Source organism: Drosophila albomicans, chromosome 3 (assembly GCF_009650485.2).
Source record: "Drosophila albomicans strain 15112-1751.03 chromosome 3, ASM965048v2, whole genome shotgun sequence".
NCBI classification, from domain to species: Eukaryota; Metazoa; Arthropoda; class Insecta; order Diptera; family Drosophilidae; genus Drosophila; species Drosophila albomicans.
The window spans coordinates 38,942,642-38,969,960 of NC_047629.2; the positions used below are offsets into that span (position 1 = coordinate 38,942,642).

The 27,319-nt window shown below is 44.9% G+C and overlaps 3 protein-coding genes across 9 annotated transcripts; 2 read left to right on the forward strand and 1 right to left on the reverse strand.

Annotated features, from left to right (window-relative positions):
• The first annotated feature begins 158 nt into the window (after positions 1 to 158).
• Positions 159 to 1,295, forward strand: LOC117572019 (negative elongation factor E). Its single transcript, XM_034254567.2, has 3 exons — positions 159 to 334; positions 397 to 1,084; positions 1,146 to 1,295. The coding sequence occupies exons 1-3, from the start codon at positions 254 to 256 to the stop codon at positions 1,220 to 1,222; spliced, it is 846 nt and encodes a 281-aa protein (XP_034110458.1). The 5' UTR covers positions 159 to 253; the 3' UTR covers positions 1,223 to 1,295.
• LOC117572018 (isovaleryl-CoA dehydrogenase, mitochondrial) lies at positions 1,243 to 27,252 on the forward strand. Its single transcript, XM_034254564.2, has 4 exons — positions 1,243 to 1,368; positions 25,696 to 25,937; positions 25,995 to 26,120; positions 26,197 to 27,252. The coding sequence occupies exons 1-4, from the start codon at positions 1,288 to 1,290 to the stop codon at positions 27,116 to 27,118; spliced, it is 1,371 nt and encodes a 456-aa protein (XP_034110455.1). The 5' UTR covers positions 1,243 to 1,287; the 3' UTR covers positions 27,119 to 27,252.
• Positions 1,424 to 23,274, reverse strand: LOC117572017 (trichohyalin). Of its 7 annotated transcripts, XM_034254556.2 has the most exons (9): positions 22,913 to 23,255; positions 22,254 to 22,387; positions 19,925 to 20,044; positions 14,688 to 15,733; positions 13,116 to 14,626; positions 6,018 to 7,986; positions 5,675 to 5,874; positions 5,301 to 5,573; positions 1,424 to 4,945 (listed from the first exon to the last, which is right to left on the reverse strand). In XM_034254556.2, the coding sequence occupies exons 2-9, from the start codon at positions 22,354 to 22,356 to the stop codon at positions 2,323 to 2,325; spliced, it is 7,845 nt and encodes a 2,614-aa protein (XP_034110447.1). In that variant the 5' UTR covers positions 22,357 to 22,387; positions 22,913 to 23,255; the 3' UTR covers positions 1,424 to 2,322. The 7 variants fall into 7 exon arrangements, 6 of the variants coding, with proteins under 6 accessions (XP_034110447.1, XP_034110451.1, XP_034110448.1 ...); XM_034254560.2 differs by lacking the exon at positions 5,301 to 5,573 and having other exon boundaries at positions 22,913 to 23,257; XM_034254557.2 differs by lacking the exon at positions 19,925 to 20,044 and having other exon boundaries at positions 22,913 to 23,254.
• Positions 27,253 to 27,319: the final 67 nt, after the last annotated feature.

Below are 27,319 nucleotides of genomic sequence, written 5' to 3' on the forward strand. Positions count from 1 at the left end.
ATGTTAAATAAATAGATTTAAGAAAGCTTAACATATTATATTTATTTATCTATAGTATGTATATGAAAAACTTCGATAGTTACTATGATGTAGAAACCATTGATATATCGCTAGAATCATCGACCTCTAACCGTTTTCTATCGATTGTTTCCCACCACTATCAAGAATGCGTTCGTTTACTATTAGGTTTTACTTGTGAATTATTTTACTTACAAAAAAAATTAGTGCATATATCAAATAAGAACTATCTGAAATGGTGTACATACACTTTCCAACCAATCTGACGGAGGAGGAGCAGATGCTGCAAGCCAAGTATCAGAAATTAAAAAAAAAGGTTTGCCGAATGTCATTTGCCGCCTTTTCGTTATAATTTTGTGTTTGATATTGGATTTATAGAAAAAGGCATTGCAAGCGCACAAAGCACCCAAGCAAGAGCCCGAGAGTGCATTAACATTAAAGCGACCAACAGATGCGCGCGATGCACGAGAAGTGGCTCGAAAGCTCATCAAGAGTGGCGCCATTCCCGCCATTCAAAAGCAACAAACAAAACAGGATCAAACTTCATTTAAGCGCCCAAAGGGTCAAGAAAGAGCCAAACGCTCCACATCGGAGACAACTGTGGCCGCCTACCAACCCTTCTCGTCGACCCAAAACGATGTGGCTCAAGAAACGATAATTAGCGAAATAATAAAAGAGGAACCGCGCCGTCAAAATTTATATCAGCACTTTGCAACGGAACGGGATCGAGAGGAACGCGGCTTGACGGAAAAGGCAACTTTGGACACAGCACAGCCTGAGAAACCACGTGCTGGCAATACAATCTTTGTGTCTGGCAACAAGGTCACCGAGGAATTCCTCAAGAAAACCTTCAATGACTACGGCACTATTGTGAATGTATCCATGGAAATTGAGAAGAGTCGCGGTTTTGTTTCATTTGCCAAGCCAGAATCAGCGGATCGAGCTATTGCTGAGATGCATGGCAAGAGCGTTAATGGCATCGTTTTGCAAGTGCAACTGGCGCGTCGCCAACCACAAATTGAACCCATCAACGATGCTTCCTCCTCTGCCGTGTGGTCATCCATTGGTAAACAGTCAATATGTACTTATTTTGGGGTTTTCTATTTATTTAAATTTGTTTCTTGCAGCTGCTAGTAAATCACAAAAGGGCAGCCACAAGGATTTACGGCAAATGGTTCAATACGATGAGGATTTCTTTGCGTAAACACATTAACACATCTGTAGTTAGGCATACTTAAACGAACACTTCATCATCATTTCAACCATATTATGCATCATTTCAACTATTTTATCATCATGATTTCATTCATTGCATCTACTTCATTTTCCCATGTTTTTTTCCTCAAATTGGTAAGTTTTTTTTTTCTCATATCCTTTTATATTAAAAATAGTGAAACACACCGAACACGATCGTATTTAAATAGATTGTTGCTTTATTGAAAATACGCTTCTATAAGTATATATAATGTACTTACATATGTTGACCATCTCTTTTCGCTAAGTACTTGTGGTTCAAATGAATTATGGCTAATAAAATGAAAATTAAACGATTGCATCATCAATTCGTGCAGATTGAAAACAATTGATCTCCAATATATATAGTTTGTATTGTACCTACTATGCCAGGTCTTCTTAATTAAACAACAATTGACTTGCTTCATTTCTTCATTTGATTCTCAAAAATATATAACGTCGCTTATGCAGTAGAAAAATGAGCAAAACATTATTTTTTGTATCATTAAAATACAAAAATTCATAAATAAGTTGCCAACAAATGACATTAACTTTTACTTAATTTTTAAGTACATAATACACAATCTTTGCTGCTGTTCTTACTATTGTTGTTGTTATCGTTGTTGGTACTGATGTAAAATGTATTTGCATATTGATGTACTACAAGATAGTTGTTTAATGCAGCGATTGATGATGACTGAACTGAATTGAACTTGGGATATCTTTTGTTCGATTGAATTGTTTGTTGTGACTTTGTTTTATGACTGTGTGTCTGTGACTAGTAGCAATGGCAACGCCTCCTTTCGCCGCCCATTTCGTATCCTGCCTAAAGTATAGATTTTTGTGTGTGTTTTGTTAGTATGTTTTTAGTTATATATCATTAAGGTTAAGGCCTTTGGTTTCGAGCGGTCCACGTCGGGCCGCTTTTAAATTCGTTTCAAATTCGCTCCAAAATGCAAAACTGCTGCCTGTCTGCCTGCCTGTATATGCTCCAAGCATCATCGTCATCGTTTGGCATCCCATCAATCAAAACTCAGCGTTACTGATGTTCCAAAAATTATGTTTCCCGTTTCACGTTTGCCTGCCTTCGTTGCCTGGCGGATTGAAGTAGTCCCAATGATGTGTATGCACCTGGCGGCCCGTCAACAAAAAGACGAGCACACCGAACGTGATCAAAATGAAGAGCATCATGAGTGCGGATATGTTGCGAGGCTGTTGGTGCTGCTGAGCCGGTTCCATGGTGTCGCCACGCACAAAGTTCGTCAGCTGATTGATGATGCTGACCAGCTCCAAGCTGCAAGCTGAGATGAACTGTCTGCCTGCCTGCACCACCGTCTTGGGCTGATCCTCGTCGTACTCCTCGAGTGGCTGTGTGGCGCTGCGTGTGCGCGAGCGTCTTGAACGCGATCGTGGTCGTTCCACCAATTGCTCTTCGAATTCAGAGTCGCCAGAGTCCAGGTGTTCCTGCACATGACGACGTCGGCACTTATGTGGTTGCTTGCGCTCTATGCTGGAAGCGCGTGTTGGAGCGGCTGCAGCTGCGGCTGCTTCCGCTTGCTCTGCTTCGCCGCTGCGTTGCAAATTGTAAAAGGCCAAAGGAGCCAACGATTGCAAGTACTCTACGCTGGGATACACAGCTGGTGGTGGTGGCAAGGGCAATAGTGCAGCTTCTGTTTGTGTCTGCTCATCCAGATTGGATTGGGAGACAGCAGTTTGCGACGATTCCATTCCCTTGACCTGACGTGGCGGCTTGACGGGTGGCTCCACGTCACTTGTAGCGGGTTCACTGCTGGGCTGACGACTCGTCTGTGTCTCGGTGGTCAGTAGCGATGGTCGCTGCTCCTTAACGCGTTCCACAATGTCATCGATGAATCCTGGTGGCAATTCAATGTTTTGCACTACCAGTTGTCCCGATTTGCAGGCCAGTTCATCGGCGCTGATTTGGGCTCCATGCAACTGCGAGACTTGTATTTGTCCAGCTTGCAGTGCATGAACACGCAGACGCTCTACCTCCAGTTCCTTGAGGTGACTGGGCAACTGTGCTTCTTGGTCAGCTGGTGCGGATTGCAGCGATTGAACAGGTGTCACTTCGCGTGAGATTTGCTCTGCTATGGTCAGTGTGTGGCTTGAGGTGGGCTCTAGCACAGTGGTCGATTTACGACGCGGTGGCGGTAGTGGAGTTGCCTCTACTTCCTCCTCAGTCTGACTGTAGTCGATAGCGGGCTCGGTGGGTAATGTGGCTACGAATTTGAGCCTGACTTCGGCTTCGATCGGTTCGCTGCTGACAGCTTTGGTAATGATGGGTTCCTCGACTGCTTGTGGTGATTCCACGGTAGGCAATGTGTGTTCATCCTCAGATAGAGGATGCTCCACTTCAGAGGGAGCTTGCTCCACTTCAGAGAGAGTATGTTCCACTTCGGAAAGCGGATGGTCCACTTCAGAAAGTTGCTCCACTTCAGATGGTGCCTGCTCGACTTCGGAGAGTGCTTGCTCCACTTCAGACGGTGCCTGCTCGCCCTCAGATTGTTGCAACTCTGTTTCAGACAGTGGTTGCTCCTCGATGACTTCTGTTTTACGGTACTCTTTGAGCATCTTTTCCATTTCCTCTTGTAGTTCCTTTTCCAAAGCTTCATCCAGCTCTTGGTCGATGCGTTCTTGATTCTCTTTAGTGTCCTCTTCGTCATACTGATCCGAGTACTTTCCAGTTTCTTCGTCTTCTTCGTACTCGCTGTCACGTAGTGTGCGTTCCACTTCATCATCCTCCAGCTTGCTATCGTAGTCGCTTTCAAGATGTGCCTGCTGCAGCTGTTCCACAGCTGCATCCAAGTCTGCGGAGCTGGCAGCATAGTCGCTGAATGCAATCTCACCATGCTCCTCCTCTTCGCCAGCTGTTTCCACATCAGACTTGCTTTGCACCGAGCTATCAGAAAGCAGTCCTTCGCGTCGGAGTTCTTCCTCTTCACGACGAAGCTCGTCATCCTCCAGATCAGCGGTGCTAATGGGACGCACTATAAGAGAAGCCTGCACAGTGTCATCGGCTTCTCCAGTGCTGAGACTGGGTGTAGGGACACGGCGCTCAATGATCACCGCCGATGATGGCGTCTGTGGACGACTCAGAGACTTGGAGCGATCTGCCTGCGAAGATGCACGAGAACGTTCGGACATGCTTCTTTGGTTTGCATCACGGAAACGTGCCAATCCCTTGGCCAGCTGTTCGTCTTCGGTAAGCACACGTGCACCATCCACCTCATCTGGTTCTTGTGACTGCACACTGCGCAGCAAATCCTCCAGCGTTGTCTTGCCACCCGAACCCAAGGAACGACGTGGTTCAATGACCTTCATATCATCGGTTATCTCAAATTCTTCACACACAAAATCATCAGGTAACGGATCCGTTTGGGTAGACACCTCTACTTCAAACTCGCCCTGATCCATACTATCAGCATTGGATGAACTGGCAATGCGTTCGCTGTCCTCGTAGCTTTCCAAGGTGCCTCCCCGAGCGGAGCGACGTTCGCGTGGTGGACGCGGTGGCGGTGGCAATGGGCGGAACTTCATTTTGTTAATGACTTCACCCGACTGAAGATTTAAGCGTGGCGAGTCGGGGCGCAGCAGTTCGCCGGGTTCCTCGTAGTCATCCTCCTCTTCCTGGAGCTGCTGTCGTGACGGCAGCGCGGCCGGCAATGTCGCGTAACTAGGGAATAGGGTTGTAAGGAGCATTAGATACTTGGACGTGGTCTGCGGCAAGCAAAGGCTGGGCAAAAACAAAAATTGGCAAATAAAAGCTTGGAAGTGCAACTGTGTGTTTTAAGGATTATGTTTTTATTTGTTTGTGTCTAAGTGTCTAGGGTGTATTACGTTAAGTAGTATCTTGGTAGCTGGGTCTTAACTTAGGGCGTCTTAAGCCTACAACTTAACAACGAAAAGTAAAGCAACTTGATAACAAAATGCATTCGAGACAGTTCAAGATAAAGAAACAGGATCGCATAAAAGTCGCAACTTAAAATTGGAGACAACGCAACAAGCAACGGCAGGCGGCGAATTCTTACTTTGACTTGAGTAGCACTTGAGCAGTTGTCGAGTGAATGTGACTGCTGGGCAACTCTTCCAGATTGCCAGCGGAACGGCGACGCGGCACCAGTGGTGAATCCTCACTGGGCGTATACTGCTCTGGCGGCGGAGGCCGAGCTGGTGGCGGGGAGCCTCGAGATCCCCGTATGCTCGGCAATGTGGCGAATCTTTCACCAGGGGAGCGTGCGAATTTCTTGCGACGTGCTGGCGGCGTCGGCTTGGGCACTGGTTCCTTCCGCACTACGGCATAGCTAAAGTGTGTGGAAAGCAGAGAGCGCAACACCAAGCATTTGAGCACAACGAAGAGAAAAGAAAGACAGAGCGAGACCCCTAATGCGACCTCTTAACTTACCCATCACTCTCCAGCATATCGATGACAAACTTTTCCTTGCTCTCTGCTCGGTGCGCATCCAGGCTCAGTGATTCGGCACCACGAGAGGTGCGTTCGTCCTCGGAGCGCTCCGTGCGTGCCGAGGTCGCATCCGTAAACCTATCGGGCGTGGCTAGCGGTATATGATGATGATATTCGTGCTCAGTGCGATAAACAATTACCTAAGGAGTTGGAAGAGATAGGCGATCATTATAAATTACAATAATACAGAAAAGCTATACATTCAAACTAAAAAAATTGCCTCAAGATTGAAAAAAGGAATCAAATTTAGATAAACGAAAAAATTATATTAAAAACTACTTACATCTTCCTGTGGCTGCAAAAAGGTGTTCGATACTGATCTACCACCAAAACCATTAATGAACGAGTCCGCATCCTTTTCCTGCGATTTCTCTTCACGTGTGCGTTTCTTTTGGCGTCTTGGTGCCTGTGGTCGAGGTTGTGATTGTGGGGGTGACACCTCTGACGCTATACCGTCAGCAAACTTCAGATTATTAACCGCCTCTTGAGGGTCGACAACCGCCTGTTGCTGCTGCTGTTCGTGCATGGGAGGTCGCAAATATTCCTCATCGTCGTCAAAGTACTGAATGCTGCTGCTGCCATCGGCCATAGGAATATCCTGGCTGCCCTCTATGGAGTACTTGCTGCGACTGCGTGCCTTGCGCAGCGGACGCTTGGGCAGGAAGTCGCTGCCATTTTGAGACATGGACAAATCATCGCCATATTCGCTGCGCTGAAACTCTTGCGAATCCTCAAAGTCCGGGCGATAGTTGCGATGGAGTCGCCGTGGCTTTGGTGGAGGCACATCGTAGGAATAACCAACATGTTGCAGTGCATTGGGCACCTCGTAACCCTCCCGAATGGCATCGCTAATATACTGACGCAACTGAATGTTGTCTTCGGAAATGCCGCGCTTGCGCAAGAAGAACTCATCATCGTCGATTTGCTCCATGACGACCTTCTTGCCGGAACTGGCCGTGGACTGGGCATCCTGGCGATCGTGGTACTTGTAATAGCTTGCTTCCGCATCCAGTTCGGCCTTGCGCAGTAATTTATTCTTTTGTATGTCCTTCTCGGTCCAGCCTTCGGCATCGCGACTATCCTCGGAACGCAGATCCGAGTCTTGATGCACCATGGGTCTGCGTTTGAACTCACGTGTCCTCTGGCTAGAGATCTCGTGTATGGCACGATTCTCCTCATCGAATTCGGCAAACTGTTTGCTATCAGCAACGCCTCCTAAGATACCCATATCGGTTTGTGGCACCGCCTCGCTTGCTGTGTCCTCCTCCAAGTCTTCTTTCATGCGTCGTTCTAGCGAGGATTCTCGATCGAAGCTCTCCAGTTCACTGCCGTAGCGTCTGTAGCGTGATCCTTCGCTGTCATTGTAGCTGACATCGGAGAATTTATCCGCCCAGCGGGATCGCACTGGGCCCGGACCTCGATCACCTTGTGGGGAGCTCGTCGATGTCTGTGATGGCTGTGTTTCTGTGCTTGGTATAACACTTAGACTCTGACGCTCTGTACCCAGTGAGGACTCCATGGGGGGAAGAGGTTCCTCCACAGGTTTCTTTTTGCGGAAAGCCCTCGGATAGGTACCGAAGTTGAACTCGAACTTCTTCTTTTGTGGAGCAGGGGCTGCATCTGCTGTTGTTGCTGGTGATTCCGTGGATTCTTCGGGCATCTCAGTCTCATTCTCCTTAAAGCTTTTGCTGCGTCGCAGCTTCAGAGTTGAGAACTTCTCAGGTAGCTTAAACTTGGACATGTCCGGCTTGTTAAACTTGGTGAACTCAGGACGTTTTAAATCCTTAAATTTGGACATATCTGGTCGCTTAATTTCGGGCATTTTGATCTTGGAGAACTCCGGAGCAAAGCGGCGGCGTTCTTTGGCCTTGGGACTGCCCGAGACAGGCTTCGGTTTTTGTTGTGTGCGTAGCTTCGTGCGCAGCTTGCCCGCTTGATTGCGAATTCCGTCTTGCATTTTCTTGGTGCGATCCTGTGCTGATGCCATAAAACTCTTCTTGCGATTCTCCGGTTGCAGAGGAAGTTCCTCGAGGGCGCTCGAATCCACTTGGCTGGTGTGGATTTCATAGTCTGTGCGAGATTCAGTGCGTGGTGTGGTTCCCGTTGAGCTGAAGTCAATATCAATATCAATATCCATGGGCTGCGACGGTGGCTGCTGCTGGAGGCTGCTGCCATTCTGGGCGGATGTCGTCGCCGGCAGTGTATCCATTTCTTGTGCCGGCGACACGCCCACAGGCTCGTAGTCATGATCACTGCAAAAGGAAAAACAAAGTGATGTTACTGCAACAGTTAAGACTAAATTTGCAACAGATAATGTGAGTTGATCGTATTGTGTGTGGGTCTTTATAGCTGTTTGTTGCAAGCCAAGGTTAGAGAAGCCGCCACCCTACTTGGACTCCAAGTCATTGGAGAGATGTCGTGGGAGATAGATGTGTGTTCGGAGTAAGGGTATCAGGTAACGGTTATCGACCTGGGGGTAGCTGTTTGCTTACCGAGAGAAATATGTCCGCTCGAGGAAGTCTTGGTGTTCGTTTTGCTTTTGGGTTAGGGGCGAATTAGACTCGAAATCCGCGAGACGCGATTTACGCTCGTCAAAATTAAAACTAACCGTCTTTGTCATGCGGGCCGCCGATGACCCAAACAGCAGCTGATCTTGCGATCCCGTCAGGCGACTGTTACGATCTTGCGACTGTGTGCGCTGTGACTCCCCAAATGGTGACTTGCTTTGCAACCCATAGCCACGTTGCTCTGATGGTGCACGCAACGGTCGATAAATATGACTGTCAGAGATTTGAATGGGAACAGAGATTAGGGGGCGACTGCCGTGACTAATCACGGATGCATCCTTGCTGGCCGAACTGCGAAATTCGGAGTCGCTTTGCGACCAGATGCTGGGCATCTCAATCTCACTGGAGTATAGATTTCTGTTGCCCGCCATGAAACTACTACTAGGGGCGCCTATGCTACTTATTGTTCCTCTGGGAACAGAGGACACTACAACTGGCGCAAAGGCCTCGCTGATGTCGACGGAGGCGCGTTCGGAGGCGGCAAAATCCTCACGACTGCTGTACATCGTCTGCGCATGTGGTGGCGGTGCCGGTGGTTTCGCTGGGCGTGCACTATACTGATCCATATCATCAACCTTCAAAGAGAAGGTCTCCGTCACACGCACAGATAGTGGTTCTGCTTCCTGGCGCTTCATCACATTCGCAGTGCTGCTCACAATCGACATGGGCTGCGGCTTGCTCTTGGTAAACACAGAAAGCATCTTGCTGGGAGAGGGTGATTTCTCCCGGTATGGAGAGTGTGATCTCTCCATCAAAGGAGAAGGTGTACGCGAACGTTTGGGAGATGGGGACTTTTGACGTGTTGAGTCCTGAGCCTTTGATGAGAACATAGACTTGAAACGTGAGGTATAGGAGGCACTCTTAACTTCCGGTATATCTGCTGGCATGGTAATGGCCCCGGCAATTGTAGCTGGAGGAGACACTATCATAGGCTGCCACTTGGTGGGACGTTCCGGCGAGAGCTGGCGCTCCGGAGTGTGCTGTCGTTTGAGCATTTGAGCTGGAGAGCTAACATCAGATGTAGTTGGAGTAGGACTAGAGGGACGACTCGAAGGTAGCTGCAGTGTGGACATAACAGGAGGTGGAGCTGGCGGAGATTTAGGACGCCTGGCTGGTCGAGGACTTCGACTACGATGTTCTACGGCCTTTTGTTCCTCAATTTGTACCATGGCCTCGATGTCCACCACAGGCAATTCACTGATGATTTCAATCTTGGTCAACTCATCCACCTGAAGAGGTTTGGCGCTCAACTCACTGGCAATCGATGGAGGTCTTCTGGTCTGCGTTTGAATGTTATCCCGTATGTTGACAATATTGTGCTCCTGGGCAATTTGCTCCAGTTCGGCGACTGTCTCCGCCAAAGGATCAATTGGTGTAACTGTGGGCTGATAAGGACTTAGCAACGGTTTCATGTCAGACTCGTAGAGCGACGTGGGACGCACTGCATCGCCAGCAAAGCGCGAGACATCAATCGGACGATTCTGGGGCAACGTATCCTCAGGCTGTTGATTCTCCTTGTTCGCCGCACTTGGACGCATGTAATCCGGCGATAATGGCGGCTTAGCATTGCGAAAGTCTTGATTCGATGGTGCTGGCGATGGCTGATGGGATCCAAATTGTGGTGGCAAGTCTCCCATTCCGGGCAGGGGCGTGGCAGCAATGAGATTCAGCTGTGGTGGCAGCATTGAACCTGGTACAATGCTCGCCTGAAATAGATCCGCATTGGAAGTGCGACGACTGACGCTCGCCGAACGTTGTCCACCTGTTGCGCGACCCATCGTTGAGGGTATGTTGATGTCTGCACAATATAAATCCGTCTTGGAGTTGCCAGCAGAGATACGACGTAGTGAAGTACCACTGCGCATTGAATAGGTGTCACCAAAACGTCCTACACTTCCCGAAGACACTCCTCCCATCGAGAGCTGACGCCTTCGTCCGGCCAAAAGGCCTCCATGGCTGCCCGGCAACTCTGCACCAGGCTCCGTAGCATCCGAGATGCTACGCACGACAAGACCACGCGTCTTGGCCGTCTGCTCCAGCTCCGGAAAGCGTTCCATGTAGCTTAGGTCCACAGAGGGAGCAACATCTGCATGACTGACTACCTCGAAGCTGTGCAACGATAGTTCATCGACAGGGAAGTGCTCATCGCAGTGATGACTCTGTCGGGAGCCGGGTCTGGAGTCCACGGGATTGACACGCTCCGGTAGCAGTGAATCGCATTGAAAGAACTGACAGGCGCACCGCACATCCAAGGAGGCGCCACTTGCACTCTCAACGCGCGATACAAAGTGCTTCTTCTCGGCGGGCAGCGCTCCCACCGAGGCCGAACGCCGTGAGTTGAGCATGGCCGAAACAAATAGACAGAACTGAATCAGACGACGATGATGATGATGCCGATGATGATGATGATCAGCAGCTGATGCCTATTTACTTGGCCCTGGTCCGTAATCCGTATCCGACTGACTCGCTATATACGTATTTGTTGTTATTGTTTTTGTGGTTTGTCTTTTCGCTTTTGTTCGTTTTAGTTTCGTTGTCGTTTTTGTCGAGAGATCGCTGGCTATTTTTAAGCATCACCAAAGCAGCCGTCGCCGTCGTCTTCGCGATTGGACATTGAATTTAATTTGCTTTTCTTTTTTTTTTAATTTTTCTTTTTCGCACTACCAAAAATTTTTCTAGAGCTTTTTCCCTTTCCACCCTTTGCTCAGTGGTTTAGTAATGGGATTTAACCGCTAATAATTTGCATGCAGCTCAGCTTGATATTGTTGTCTAATTCTCGTTATCGATGTTGTGCGTTATCGATTCCTTTGATTGGATCTACGATTACACTTGTGAGGCCCCCGATTGTCGTAGTAGAGCGCGAGCGTGTCTACATCGTTGCGATTTTCGGCCAGGACTGAGAGCTTTTGGTTCAATTTTGCGCGACACAAATTTTACGAAATTTTTCGAAAGATGAAAATGTTGTTCTTTTAAAATTAGCAAAAGGCACACGCACACACAGAAAGACACATGCACATAAATGTACACCGACAGTGGTGACATGTATTTGTTTTGCATTTGTATTGGTTTCCTTGTTGTTTCTATATATTTTGCATGGTTGCCGCAGTCCAATGCTGCGTCGACAGCGATGCCAACTGTGGCGTCGACTGCGACGTTGCTGCTTGTTCATAATTAAGATCAGTTCGAGCAGCAAAACAGGAGTAACAACAATTGTTGATCGTGCTTAGCCTATGGCTATGGCTGCACTTAGTGGTTCTATTTTGGGCAGTGCGTCGCTGGCTGCCGGAAATTATCTTCTTGTCATTCGTTGACCTTTAAAGCGTTTCATTTTAGATCAGTTGAGTTCAGGCCACTACAACGATTACACTAGTTAACAAAATGAACACTTGACACAATGCCAAACATTGCCAAAGTACATTTTCCCTTTTACCAAGTTATAGGATGTCAAGTTAGTTCTAACAATTAGCATTTTAACCCAACCCATGTCAAACATATTATTACAATATTGTCACAATAATTTCACACCACATTTGATAAATTCTTTCGCTCACCATATTCAACAACTACAATGTTCTAGCTACAGATAAAAAGTTTATGTGCTGAGTAATATTTCAACATTTATTTACTGGTGTAATTACATAACTTGGCTTAAAACAAAGTTGATTAATTGCACTAGATTCAAAAAGCTGACAATTTAGTTAATTAACTATGTAATTAGACTTTATGGAAAGCTTTTCCATTTAACCTGATTTCATACATACTATAATATGTTATGTTGGTTTATTTTTCGAACCCCTATTGAAGATCTAGGAAAAAACTTTTTAGCAACAGCAACATATTTGATTCTTTTTCACAAGTGAAAATACATTAAGTTGCCTAAACGATGTCTAATTACAATTGTAATGTTGTAATTCGTTGAACTTTGTAATTAAACCGTGTTTGATTTAGATATTGTTCTTTGTATTTTGTACCTTAATAAACTGAACGTCTTTAACTTCACATTCAATTAGTTAACGTTTCGTAAATCTTTTTTCAAGATAAATATATCTTGGCATAAAGAATGTAGTAATTTAACTATATTTTGCTATTTCCAAAGATGATATTCGAACTTGGAATTTTTTACATGTATATTCTTTGTTATGCAGTGTAATTGCAAATAACATTTCTAATTCGCTTGCTAAAAAGAGCACAACTAAACAAGAACTTTACAGAGTTCATTGAACTACTTCCCCTGAGAGCTTTATCTTTCCCTTTGACGTTCACCAATGAATTTGTGAGTTACCAACACCGCATTTAAAGTGGACAAGTAGACGCTTACAGACGAGCACAATTGCCATTAATGTGATAGGGTCTTACCTTGGGTCTATATCATGACAGATCACCTAAAGAGCCGTCTCCAGGTTAAACCTTTACCCATATTTATGTTTGATTACCAATAATTGTTAGTGGCGCCATTGCTGCGGCAGCAACAAAGCGTCCAAGTGGCAACCGAGACTGTGTGCTTACGAGTGCGATTGGGTGCAGTGGTTGTGATGGTGTTGTTGTCTGTGTAGTAGTAGTCTTGATAGTAGGGCTTTCGTTGGGGGCGAAGACGCCATCGCCACCGCTTCTCGTTGCCGTTGCCTTTGCTGTCGCCCGGCAGGAGGGTTAGTAACAATTTCAAAAGCAAGTCAATAAGGTTAGAGTTTCTGCAAGACGAGGATGATGAGGCAACAAGCCGCGTCAAATGGGCAGTGTTGTGTTTGTGCTCTGTGTTAGTGTCATGCTTTGTATTAGGATCAGCATTGCTGATCTGCGATTTCTTTTACACTTACCTATCGCTCTTCGATTTGGCCGCATTCGTGGCCGCTTCCAGTACTTCTTCGGGCAGGTCAACATCCTCCCGATGTGGTTCGGCCTCATCCTCGACGTGGGAGAAGGTCACTTTTTTATCAGACGGTGCAGGTGATGCTTCCTTCTTTAGTACTGGGCGCAATTCGGACACTTCAGTGGGTTCATCGCTCTCCTCCACGACTGGCGAGAGCTGCGCAAGACGTGCACGATCCTCGTCCGAAGAAGTGGAGTCTATGGATGAAATCGGGGCCAGCAAGGAGCTGTTTGCTTTCTCCGCGGCGGCTGCAGCCACCTGATCCTCCTCGCTGCTACCCATGCGATCCAAAGGCACAGGCTTAGCTGCCGCGATATCATCAGCGGCAAGATTGTCTTGTCGCATCAGCGACTTCTTGAGCGAATCCAATTCCATGAGGGGCTGTGGTTCACCTTGGCCTATTTCCTCATAGACATGTTCGCGGCGCAGACGAGGAGTCTTCTTAGGAGGTGATTCGACCTCAGAAGACTGCTCCACAGGCTCTGATGCAACTTCAACATCGGCTGCAGATTCTGCAGTCACCACAGGCTCTGCATCAGGCTCTGTGACTTCTAGAGCGGGTGTGCTTGCTTCAGTCTTGGTCTGTTCCACGGGTAGCTCAATGATTTCGTCTGGCTGCGGCACGCTTGCTGCACTCGTGCTTGGTAGCTCTTCTTGATCCTCCTCCTTGTTGCGTTTTCTGCACGGTGATTCATCGTATTCGACCAGCTCGAGTATATCATCCGAGTCCTGTTTCTCAATGAAATGTGGAATTTCACCGCGCTTCGATTTTGGTGAAGCCTTCAGCTTCATGATCTTTTGCTGCTCGCCTAGGACAATCTTGTCGTCCTTCTTGAGCGTTATGCGCTTGATATTCAAACGCTTCTTTTGGCGTTCCGCCAAGCTCTTTAGCTTCTTCATAATGTCGAAACTTTGCTTGGACTTCTTTGGGGGTTTCTCTGTGCTCCCAGGAGTTGGGACTAATGCTCCTGGCGGTGGAGCTAGTTCGTGCAAACTGTTCTGTCTGCTGGGATTCGCCGAGTTGCCGGGCAGCGACTGAGCGTCGTCCTGTGTGCGTCCACTGCGTCGTCGTCGGATGATATCACGAATTTGCGCCAGACGATTTGTCTTCCTGGGCTTGGCGCGACCGCCAACTGCGAGCACCGAATCGGAGACGCAAGAAATGCACTCACTGATGGCGTCTTCGTTGTGCTGATCACGCTCCGAGTCGCTGTCAGAGTCGGAAGATTCGTCACTGCTGTCGTCTGTGTGCGTGGGTATTTCGTCCTCCGACAGATCCTGTATGTAGCGTTCAGTCTCCTTGACCAAGACTTGCTCGTCGTAGCGCACCTTCTTCAGGGACTTAGGGGACTCGGACTTGAAGCGTAGCTCCTGCGATTTGCGTAGCAGAAGCACAATCTCGGGTTCCTCATCGGGTCCCAAAGGTCGCTTGTAGAGATGTGTCCAGGGATAGCCACCCTGAGAAAAGGAATGCGTGCAATTATAATCATATTCAACAGAGCAAAAGTTGAGGACTTACGCGATCCTTAGCTCGTCGGAGATCCTCCCAGCGATAGGTTTGCAAAGGCACTGGCGGTTTATCCTGACTACCCTGCAGCAGATACTTCTTCAGGGACTGGTAATACTCGCGCTTGCAGTCCGCCGACAGTCGCTTGGCATCCGCATCCGTGTCTGTAGAGAGGCGATCCTGTTCGATCTGTGGCAGTGAATCAATGAACTCCTTGCGTTCCTGCTCTTCTTCTTCGGACTTGGGGAGTGGCACCTCAACCAGTTTTAGTTCGACCTTTGGTTTTGGCTCCCAGTTCAGCTGCTCAACAATAATATCCGACTGTGGCTTGCTCTTGAGGATGCTTGTCAGCTCATTCAGCTGAGCGTCTACCTGTTTGGTGAGCGAGTTGAGTTCGTTGAGTTCTCCTTTGAGCTGTTTATCCTGCTCTGCCTTGGCCTGTTCTACATCTTTGCTTAGGCTCTCGATTAGTTCACGTTCAATTTCATTCACCAGCTGCTCGGCAGTCTGACGCACTTGCTCCGCTACTTCTGCTTCTACGTCTACGTCTACTTCGACTTCTGCAGCCGTTGTCGTTGTTGTTTTGGTTGCCGTCTCGTCTACCTCGGCTATTTGATGCGACGGTGCGAGAGTCTCAACTGGCTGCTTGGTCTTGGCACCCGCCGGTTCTACTTCGATGACATGCGCTGCTCCGTCTGCCTCTACTTTTGATGTTCCCTGCTGCAGCTCCTGTTCTATGGGCGGCAGCTCTTTGATGCCCACGCCGCTCTGCTCTGCGTTAACGTCCTCGATGAGGTGAGATTCCAAGTCGAGCAGATGCGATCCACCCGGTGTCGTGGGCACGTGACTCTGTGTGGGATTGGGCAGACTACTCGCTGACTCGCTTTCGTTGTTATTGTCCAACTCAAGCTTAAGCGCTGTCTTGGCAAACTGTTTCTGTTTCTCCTGCTCCTGCTGCTGCTGTTGTTGTTGTTGCTGTTGAGGATCGTCGTTGATGCCGTTGATCAGTAGTATGGTCGGCTGCTCAGTGGGGCCAGTTCCAGCGCCAGGTAGCGACACTGCGTGGCGGGAGAAGGGGATAAAAACAAACACAAATTACTTGCAATGCCAACGGTGAGAGAAGCAGAGAACAGGTGCTAAAAATAACAAGACATTTTCGCAGCATTTTTTCGAATTTGCGAAAAACTGACAAACAGACAGTCAACAGTTTCTGCAACACAATGACAATTACATAAGACGCGTCACAACACACACACGAAGAACACGAGAAATGTGCGAGAGATATGAATTGGATGAGGATTCGAAAAGATGTTCGAAAATGTTGCAATTACGAAATCCATCGAAATACCTTGCATACTAATATAAACTTTATTCCTTACCAAAATTGTTCAACTAGCAGTTGATCAAAATGTTTCGTTTTTATAGTTCGTTGTTCGTTTGTTTTTTTGCAAAAAAGTTGATGCACAAATAAAAATTGATCGAAATTGAAATGTAGTTGATATATTTATTTTTTTTTATTTCTTTTGCACTTGCGCGTACGCGAGCCGTGCACTGAAATTGTCCGGGGCCAACTGGCGTCAAGTGAAAAGCCCCAGAGAGGCCCCAACCCAACACAGAACTGAACTGAACAAAACTGAAAACCGAAAACTGAACAGTTTAGATTTACGCTCTACTGTTTGCTTGGGGTTTCTACAAAAATGCTACAACAATACTTAACAACATTTGGCTTTTCAAATTTTTGTCTTGTTCTGCTTTTGCTCTTTGCCTTTGCCTTAGTTTTAGTTTTTCATTTTGCGCTCATTTCGAATTTGGCTTTTTGCCTGTTGTTTCGCCTTTGCAGTAGTTGTTGTTCTTGCTGTTATTGCTGCGCTTTTTGTTTTGGTTTTGGCCGCGTTAAAGAACTTGCTGCAGACAAAACAATTACAACAACTGGAAAAATCAAGCAACAAGAAACGTTCGCTCGTAAACAAATTTGTGTTTAATTTTTAAACACACAATTATAGTTAACATTTTTTTTGTGTTTTTTGTTTGTGCGCCCAACCTGCTGACCATGCTCTACATTTAGATACCCTGCGAAAGTCGACTGACTTTATGCATAAACATTTTATGATGGAATTCAAATAAGTATATTATTTTATTGGCAACATGTCAAGAAATTTATTAATTTCCTGCGGAATGCAAAAATCTTTTGAAGCTTCTCTAGTTTCTTCTGCATTCCCATATGCCCTAATTATCCCTTTCAGAGTGCTGGGTACCCAATTGTTGCTGTCTATATAAATTTTATGTTTTGTTTTCGGTTGTCTATAAGTAGCTGATAGTCTTACTTACAGTGCTCACTGTGTAATTGCCTCTGTTTGTAATTATGTCTAACGTAATCACATAAAATTAGAGATCCACGAAATTAAATTGTTTCGTTACGCCTTTCGATTCGTACGTATGAATGGGGCCACACATCAGCGAGAGCCAGAGATAGAGGCGCTCATATATAGTATTTTGTATATACTATATACACAACACACAATATTTTGCTGCTGCGATGGGTTGTCGGTGGGTGCCATCGTGACGTAGAGAGTGAATAATTATTTCAAATGATTCGTTGCATACTATGCGATATACGATATAAATACGCTGATGATATATGGCCAAGGCATCAGCATGGCATCAGCTTTATTTCGCTAATATTTTTCTAAGTTGCTCAAAAGCATTTATTTGATTTGCTCATTTTGTCGCTGATTGATTTGCGAAGTCAAGTAGGCATGACTTCACTTTTACTTTGGCTATTTGCATAGCTTACTTCTCGTTTTTGTTGTCTGTGATGTCACTAAGGGTGTTAGTGAAAATACTTTTTAAATGTATATATATTCGTGTTGAATATAAATACTAGAGACTTTGAAATCAGCATCTATTTGTGGGTTTTTCATCTCTAAATAAGTTTTCAACACAATTCGAGCGAATCAGACATGCTTGACTTACATGGTCGCCACCTAAAGCTACAGATTGTTGGATTGTTGTATTGCTAGATTGCTGGATTGCTCTTTCTTTGAGGAACTTGCTCAAGCATGAAAATTGACATTTTTCCCAGGGCCAACACGAAATGATTTGTGTTTCACAAGTCAATGCAAATGTGCTAGACAAGTTCAAGAGCGCAACGAGTGTCAGTTTCTGTTGTTTTCCTGTTTTTCTTTTCTTTCTTTCATTTTGATCCCTCCCAAGAAGGCAAACATTTAATTCGTGTAGTACAACGTGGCGTATACATAACACGTGCGCATAATAACAACTCTAAAAATAGTTCATGTCCCATGTCGAGCCATGTAATTACACTCGCACTCGCCCTTGTACTTTGAGTTTGCCCAAAAAAAAAATGATTGTCGGATTGATTACGTTACGTTCTGAGTTGCGTAACATTGCGAATACGAATCGATGGAGAGAAGCCGGCTTCAGCGACAGAAATAACTCACCATAATTGCCAACGACACTGAGGAAAATGTAAACCATAATCAATAGAATTAGGAACAACAAAAAAACATGAATAAATTAAAAAACAAAACTAAAATAATAAAATTAACTAGGCGTTTCAGCGACAGCCTCTCGAAGCTTCACATGTTCGACGTCTAATCGCGCTTGGAATACTACGGCCCAGCGCAAAAAAAAAGTTAATAATAACAAAACAAGCAAAGCGTCGATGTCGAAAATGACAAACGGCAACGTGAGCGACAACGACGTCGACGACGTTTGACGTTGTCATTAACGTATGCTCTCACAGATGCGCAGCTCCATGGGCCAGACAGAGAGGCAAAACCAAGTAGAGAGCGGGAGGCACAGAGACCAGGCCAAGCCGAACGCATTTTGCATATACGCGAATGCAGCTAGCTGGCTGACTGGCTAGCTGGCTGGCACTTTCGCCACTGGTTGCATGTGCCGGCGAGCGAACAAGCCAAGGTCGTCTTTGCCTCAGCTGGGTAAACCTCTTTTTTGTAGTTATATTTAGAATCACTTAAGCATAACGGACAGGGCGCTATCAAGGCTTCGATTCAAATTCGATACGAATTGAATTGCCAAAATATAAAAGAAGGCAGACAGAACTTTAGCGAGTTCTTGAGACTCATCAATGATTATTCACTCAGCCGCTTGGCTTATACATTATTCAACAGGAATTGGAGCAGCGAGCGAGCACTGCGAGAGGTGTTGATCTCAAACTGGCACACATTGCGTATGCGTTATGTGGCCGGCCCGGTGCCCAGACCAGAGCAGACCAGACAATGACCGGCGTACGGTTTTTGCTTGTTTGAAAATAAATTTTTCGTGACACAATTGCAATTACAACGGTTTCGAGAGTCTCTCGTCTCGTTCTCGACTGTATTGTGCTGCTTAATTATTGTAATTTTCATTTATTTTGCGTTTTTTGTTTTTGCTGTAACTTCTTTGCACTTTGTTTCTCAACTAGTTAAGACAAATCTTAAATTATATTTTAGTGCATTTTAATGGTCGCTTTATGGCTAAACGAATGCTTGAACAATATGTGCTGACCTTGACTGGACTTGTTGGCATTCTTAATTTATGTACCTATAAATATAGTTCAGGGCAAGCGAAAGAACTCTTGCACACACACACACACACACCCACAGAGGATGTATGTAAAAGTATATAGATGTGAATGTTTTCCTCTATTTACGTCATATTTTTGACGATTAGTTCCAAACTGAAAATAATAAAAACAACAAGAAAAACACGCGACGACAATTGACAACGACAACTTCGACGACGACGACGACAAGAAAACGACGGAGGAAACGAGACGTAATATGAAAATTCAAAAATCAAACAAGCAGCGAATATAACGTATACGCCGAGTATTCAGCACATATGTAGATGAAAATCACGACGAATACTAAAGTAAACGCCAAAGACAACACACACTGAATGTGTATAAATAAATGTGTATGTGAACGGATATATGTAGATGTGTATATAATGCATTCAATGACAAGAAAACATAGCACATAAATACAATTTTTTATGTTGTTGATGGCCCAAATGCGATGCCATGGAGCAGGCAAAAATCATTCTTCGCTCTCTTTTTTGTTATCTCTCGGTTGCAAAATGTTTGTAAACACGCTACACGCAATGTTGCCAGCAACACGTATTAGTATTTCATGAATGGAAGTGAACAAGAATACGAATACGAATGCGAATGCGAGAGACAATACAACCAGAACCCAGAAAATATAAAAACGTTGCTGCTATTATACCAATCACAGGTGCCATGCAAACCAGAAATCGTGTTAATGCTGCCCCCGTTAAGACACTGCGTCGCATAGTTGTTGCTGTTGGTGTCACAGATGCTGCTGCTGCTTCTCCATTTGCTGCGCCTGCAATTAGGTCAATAGTTTGAGTTTTTTTGGGGGGTTTTAGATAATCAATCGACTCATGTGATGCGACCCACTGTAATTTGATGCTAATTGCAAATCAATCAAATGTCCATTAGTCGGAGTCTCTTATTGATTCTTTGCTCGTTTCTTCTTTTTTTGCACGCAGTTGTCCCGTTCATAGTGAACGATCTTCTCCCACCTGAGTCATCTTTTCGTTGGCTGCTAATCAATGCTGAGTTGATTAGAAGCATTACAATGCCCCACAGATTTTAGCACATTTTTTTTTCTTTTTTGGTTAACGTTGAGTTAGCTTTGAGCGCAGCTTCGTACACAACTAATGGGAATGTGAATTTCTATATTAAAGGCTCTTCTTTTAACAATGTTACTTTTGAATTTGCACTTGAGAAAGGCGAATATTTTCATTTAATTTGTGCTAGTTAGTGTCATTTAAGAATACATAGGAAGAAGATACTTTTGCTATGGAAAATTTGCAGTTAAAACCGTGACTGAATTTGCTGAAGTATTTCGAACTTTTTCTTTAAAGTTGTGACACTCTAACAATGTTTAATTTCTTTTGAGTTGAGACTTCAATTGAATATCAATCGCTTATTTTATAAATAGTCTTTAACTTCCAAGAGTGTGGCGCAGTTCATAATATTGAATTCATCTAAGATAAGAAACTCTACTTTGGAGCTTTTGCTACCGTCAACAGAAGTCGAAGAGTCACGTGAAGACATTCAATGTCAAAGTCACTTTGTATCAGCTAAGGTTTTTCTATTAATAAAATTAATAGTATTATAAATAAATTGCACTTGCGCCTCTGTTGATCTTTGTACTTGTGCTCAATGGGGCATATAAATAATTATAAAATGCAATTGTTTCCCTGCCGTATCTAATCAATCATCAATAAAAATAAACAAACTAAAGTATTCCTTTGTGACTTCGCGATGAATATCTGATAGTTATAAGCTGTCACTCAGCTTGAGGTCTTTTGAATTTCTTTGTCTTCTTTTAATCAATTGGAGAAATAAGCTGCGGCATTAAATCATATCTAAAACTTAAGGCTTTCCCTTGTCAAAGACGTCACTATCGAAAATAGCGCTTGTTAAGCATTGCGCAACATAAACCAAATATTTCAATACTACTCGCGTATCTTATCTCAAAGTCTGGCAAATAGATAGAGCTCATGTTTGTACTAGAATATTTGCGATAAGATAAGACAAGTTACTACAGTCTGTGGTCATATGCCGCAAAATGTGTGAGCTCATATGACGTTTGTCTCAGCTGGTCTACGTGCTTTGGCCAGAGTTTGCACTGCAATTTGTCTTCAAGTTGATCCCACTCACACTATGGAAGTCAATATACAATACATAGTACAGCTGTTTTCCTATCTCACTTCAAGTGGCAATCAGAACGCTGCAGTTTTGTGCGTCGTTTCTTCTTTATCAACGTCGACGCTTGTGGCAAACAACACAACACACACAAACAATTTGTTGCGGCTGCTTTTCACTTTCGTTGACGAACGAACGGGCCAAGCACATACATAGATCACATTCATTTTTCTAGCTCATTTGAATTTTGATTGATGTAACGGCAAATTCACAACACACAAAGGCAAACAATGAAACCCGTTTGTCAGTTCCCATGGCGCGACACACGCTCATGGGAGATGTTGAGAAGATGTTGCCACACCCCTTAACCTTCTGACTCTGGTCTAAACAAATGCCAAGAGATATTCATAAACTCCAAAATAACCAGAAAGTGGAAATCTGTCAGATATTGGAAATAAATTGCAGCTATCTTAATAAACGATCGCCCAACTGCAGCTCAGAATGGAAAGATCTTTACATAAATGCATAGTTTAATCCATTCAACTGCCGTTGAAATTTCGATTGAATATTTCGAAGAAGAAATGCGCTGCACTTGCGGCGCCAACTCAAGCCTGAGACATTTTGGCTGTCGTTCAAATTTGTGAGCAACGCAGTTCAGTGAAAGACCCATCATTATTATAATAAGTAATATACTATTTAGTGAAAGACGAATCTAATTATAATAAGTAATAATATTCTATATCTATCTGTTTTATGAGAAACACTCGTTTGTGGTCTCTAGCAGTACTGTTGTTCGCTCGCCCACGCGGCGTATGCGCAATGCCTGCGTAAAGTAATCATTCATATTTTTTGTCGGGGGGGTGGGGCATGCTGCCTACCTTCGTCCCAGGGATGATGTTGTGAGGCTGCGTTACGCGCTTTGCGTCCTTTTTTGCCGCGTTTACCGTTGCCATTGTTATTGTTGTTGTTGTTGGACTCCATTTGTCGGCCGTTTGTGTATTAACTTTGAGAGCTACAAAAGACACGCGCGTAAATGAAATAAATATATATAATATATCTATGTTTTATGTTCACACACACACGCATGCACTGAATGACGCACAGTCGCCACAAGTGACATTTGGCAACACACACACACAAACTTTCGCACACCCGCACACTCTTTTCTGCTTTTTTTGTCGCTTTGATTACTTGGCGCGTTCTGAAATCACAGATATATATCTATCTATATCCATCTGCAATACACACACGAAATAACACATATATTTTCACGTATATATAAATATATGTTTATATATTTAAATTTAAGATTTTCTCAAGTTATTTTTAATGCGGTGATTTAATTTTTTTGACACCAACACAGACACTTTTTTACTTGCGTTTCGCAAAAGGTTTTCATATAAAAAAAACTATATTCGAGTTATTATATTTTATTTTCTTGTGAACGTATACTTGATATGCTTCAGTATATTATTAATTTGCATTACGTGACGACCCGGCATATTCTACTTCTAACGTTTACCAGTTAGTAACTAACTTTTTTGTTGTATATGATTTTTATCGAGCTGCTGCCCGCCGTCAGCTGCCGCTGCTGCTGCTGCTGTCGTGGTTGCTGCTGCTGCTTCAACTGTTGCTGTTGCTCGGTTGCTCGTCAACTGCTGTTTTGGCAGCGCCGTTGAGAAGTTGCCGGCGCGCTCTGTCGTTTAATGTGGTGTGTAGGGTTCGTTTTTTTTTTTGCGCTTGTGTTTGTCAAGTATTTAGAACTCAAATGAGTTGAAAATTGAATGAAAATCGCGCACGGAAGTCCGCCGCGTCCATGCGTCGTTGTCGTCGTCGTGGTCGTCGCCGTCGATTGTCGTCGATCGTTTGCCGTGCCGAGCGCGACTAATGGCTAAATGACTGAGTGGCGACTCTGGCGACACTGCCCACTGACTCGCTGGCTAGCTGACTATCTGGCTGGCTAGAGAGCTTTTACTTTTTGGACTGTCACTGGCGGTGCTGGGTCACACGCTCGTTTGGATAGATACGTACTATATGCATAGTATATTTTTTTATGCCAGCTCTCGCGTTCGCCACAATTGTAATTGGCTTTTATATATATTTCTATACAGACTCGCGAGTCGTGTGCTCTTTATTTTTTTGCCATTTTATTACTTTGGAAAATGCATTTGGCTTATCAACGCAACGCGTATAAATTTAGACCATTGTTCGAGATGTAAGCGCTTCATTTGGTTGCCTGCCAAATGGCAAACGTAATAAAAAAGCGGCCACAATAAATGCTTAATTAAAGCAACCGCAAATGTATCTGCTGCTCCATGATCCAGGCGCAAAAGTTCATCATAAGTTTGTACAAGTTTAAGTCTGGGCGAACTGCATGTTTTGCATGTCAGACATGTTTACGTCAAGAGGGTGGCAGCAAAAGGGAGAATGAGCCATAACATAGCAAAGCCTAAAGACAAAGTTCAATTGTCGGCACTACATCAGCACAGAGCTCACAGGGTGGTGCCTCATCAGTCGTCCCATTGTGTGTGCACTAGCTGATGCTGAAGTGGTAGGTCAAGTGCTGCTGTGTGCGCTGGCTGCGGCTGTGATTGCTAGCTGCTGCTTCTGCTGCTGCTCATCAAGTTCATTCCACTTGGCATTAAGCAAAGCGCGGCAAAGAAACATCTCAAGAATGCAGCGACGCGGCACTGACAGTGAGTTGGGGAATCTGTTTATAGCCAGTCGGCATTTAAGTGCTTCTCTCCCTCTCTCTTTCTCTCACTCACTCACTCTAGCGCTCACTCTAATGGTTCACGTCGCAGTAGCTGGCTAATTAAGTGCGCTGCGCTAGCTCAGGTTACGCATACGACACGCATATCAATCATGCGACCCGTGGCGCGACCTTGGCCCCCAGCACTGCAATCGCACTTTAAGTAATTTTTAATAAATTCTTCAACAATTATTTGTAATATTAATGTGCATATGTCCCGTTCGTCGTTGGGTACATTGATATTTGACCTTTGATGATGATAGTGTGCGTGACTTGATGGTGGGATGGGCGCTATGAAGTGAGTTTGCTGAGCCAGTAATTACAGCAACATGGCAACACATATAAAAGCGTGCTAGCAACAACAACAACGACAATAGGGATAACAATAGCTTCAGTCGAAGGAACGTGACACAATAAAAAAAAAACACAGAGGAAAAAAACAACAACAACAGCAACTATTGTTATCAACTGGAGTCGGGGATTGTACCTACAATACAAGAACTGTGTCCTTAGCGAGCGCGCACAAGTAAAGTTGATTGACAGGATATATAGACGAGCCGACAAACGACTTATGCGCCAGCCTTGTTGGGCTGCCGTTAATCGAACGCCGCGTACACGTGTGTGCAGGCAACTTAATCATTACTGTTACTGTTATTACACTCTTTTCTGCCCCGCCTGTCCCGTTGTTAGATGATTATTGGGTGTTTTACCGTTTATCGATTTGCCTGCCGAATTGTCTAAAATGCTTGATGCATATTTCATATGCTCTGCTCACTTCTTATTGATTGTAGTATGCTTGCTTTCTCTCCCAGCGTTTCGCTGCACACGTTATGCACTTCACGTGGAGCCGAGTGCCACTTGACAATTTATTATACGGATTTTGTGTGGCAAGCAGCTGCTGGCAAACGAAAATCCTTTCCACTTGAACATATCAACAACAACAACGGCAACAAGGACAAGCACTACGCACAACGTATACAACAACAACACACACACACACAACGCTCTGACGTTCACGCTCTCCGCGGGCAACAACAGGACTGATTTGATGGGTCTGTCTGGCTTTTTTAATTCCCATTACAGGAGCCCATAGCACTGACGCTGTTTTTGTTTATCGCTGCGTTCAATTCTCATTCCAATTGTTGTGCTTGCCGATGTCGCTATTGTTGTTGTTGTTGATGTCGGCATTTTTCGTCGTCGAGGATGCGGTCGCCGCACGGCAAAAGCACAACCCATTGCATTGTCACTCAAGCCGTTCGCCATTGTTGAGTCATGCGCACTGAGCATACGGTTGTTGTACACGCTAAGTAACGTTTTCTCAATTCAAATATGCAATTAAATAACGTTTTATCGTGAAAGCCAATTCAAATTATATTAATTACGTTTTTAACAGAAATTGTCATTAATACGTTACGTTCATGCGTTAATTATCGATATTTCCATCTCGATAACGCAATTGTGATCGCGCCAGCGTTGCCACCTGGTTAGCACCTGTTGCGCCATCGATAGGGCACCCCACTCATTGACAGCTGATCGCTGGTTAGATAATTTGCATTCTTTTGTCGTAGTGCTCTAATATCGAAATGGCGTTGCGTTTTGTGGGGAAAGCTTGCACCAGTTTGCTCCAACGAGGTGGAACAACCACAGCAGCAGCATCGCAATGGAGTCGTACGCTATCGCACTATCCCATCAACGATGCGATGTTTGGTATGGATGAGGACCGCCAGAAGCTGAGGGAAATCGCATTCAACTTCTTTCAAAAAGAACTGGCACCACATGCTAAGGAGATCGACAAGCTGGATAACTTCAAGTGAGACTCCATTACGTAACAAGCGATTAAAATATTTTAACGAGAAATATTCCACAGGGATCTTCGATCTTTCTGGCGCAAAATGGGTGAACTTGGCTTCCTAGGCATTACTGCAGAACCGGAATACGGAGGCACTGGCGGCAGCTATTTGGATCATTGCATAATTATGGAGGAAATATCCAGGTGAAGCTCAAACTTGATCCACTTAAAGTACGCATATATTAATTATACATTCACAATTTGCATGTTACACAAATAGAGCGGCTGGTGGCGTTGCGCTGTCGTATGGCGCCCATTCTAATCTGTGCATTAATCAACTGACCAAGAACGGCACACCTGAGCAAAAGGCCAAGTACTTGCCTAATCTCTGCAGTGGCGAGCATATCGGTGGCCTTGCCATGTCAGAGCCAGGTGCTGGCTCCGATGTCGTCTCCATGAAGTTGCGCGCAGAGCGAAAGGGCGATTACTATGTGCTAAATGGAACCAAGTTCTGGATTACTAATGGCTCCGATGCCCAGACCTTGATTGTGTATGCCAGAACTGGTGGTAGCGGTGTTCCCGGCAAACACGGTATTACTGCTTTCATCGTGGAAACTGACTGGGAGGGCTTTAGCGTTGCCCAGAAGCTGGATAAGCTGGGCATGCGTGGCAGCAGCACCTGCGAACTGGTCTTCCAGGACCTTAAAGTTCCGGCGAAGAATATACTGGGACAAGAAAACAAGGGCGTCTATGTTTTGATGTCTGGTCTGGATTATGAGCGTCTCGTTTTGGCTGCTGGTCCAGTTGGTCTTATGCAGGCTGCCTGCGACGTGGCTTTCGATTATGCCCATCAACGCAAGCAGATGAACAGCTTGATTGGCGAGTTCCAACTTATTCAGGGCAAGATGGCCGATATGTACACCACATTGAGCGCTTGTCGCAGCTACCTGTATGCTGTGGCCAGATCCAGTGATTCGGGCGTACGCAGTAGCAAGGATTGTGCCGGTGTGATCTTATACTGTGCGGAGAAGGCAACCCAGGTGGCCTTGGATGCCATTCAGATTCTTGGCGGCAACGGTTACATCAATGAGAATCCCACTGGACGCATTTTGCGTGATGCTAAACTGTATGAGATTGGCGCTGGAACCTCTGAGATTAGACGCTGGCTGATTGGACGCCAGTTAAACAACGAGTACAAGTAAACGACTTTATTAGCGACTCTACGGCACGTGGCAATATTTTGATATGGACTTTTCAATCTGACAGACTAATTCATGCATTTATTTTTTATACGATCTTTTCGTAAATATATATATATTCTATTTGATGTTATACTTCTTGTTTTGTGTTTTCCTTATAAAAATAATTACATTTTTGTAGTAAGCTAAATGTATGCATTCCCC

Excerpts from the sequence above, each read along its gene's own strand:
- LOC117572019 (XM_034254567.2), top strand. The coding sequence starts at position 254 with ATGGTGTACATACACTTTCCAACCAATCTGACGGAGGAGGAGCAGATG. Across the intron at positions 335-396 it reads ATCAGAAATTAAAAAAAAAG|AAAAAGGCATTGCAAGCGCA; the intron begins GTTTGCCGAATG and ends TTGGATTTATAG. Across the intron at positions 1,085-1,145 it reads TGCCGTGTGGTCATCCATTG|CTGCTAGTAAATCACAAAAG; the intron begins GTAAACAGTCAA and ends TGTTTCTTGCAG.
- LOC117572018 (XM_034254564.2), top strand. The coding sequence starts at position 1,288 with ATGCATCATTTCAACTATTTTATCATCATGATTTCATTCATTGCATCT. Across the intron at positions 25,938-25,994 it reads GACAAGCTGGATAACTTCAA|GGATCTTCGATCTTTCTGGC; the intron begins GTGAGACTCCAT and ends AATATTCCACAG. Across the intron at positions 26,121-26,196 it reads ATTATGGAGGAAATATCCAG|AGCGGCTGGTGGCGTTGCGC; the intron begins GTGAAGCTCAAA and ends TTACACAAATAG.
- LOC117572017 (XM_034254556.2), bottom strand. The coding sequence starts at position 22,356 with ATGGAGTCCAACAACAACAACAATAACAATGGCAACGGTAAACGCGGC. Across the intron at positions 20,045-22,253 it reads ACATCATCCCTGGGACGAAG|GCGCAGCAAATGGAGAAGCA; the intron begins GTAGGCAGCATG and ends ACCTAATTGCAG. Across the intron at positions 4,946-5,300 it reads CAAGTGCTACTCAAGTCAAA|TTACGCGACATTGCCGGCCG; the intron begins GTAAGAATTCGC and ends CCTATTCCCTAG.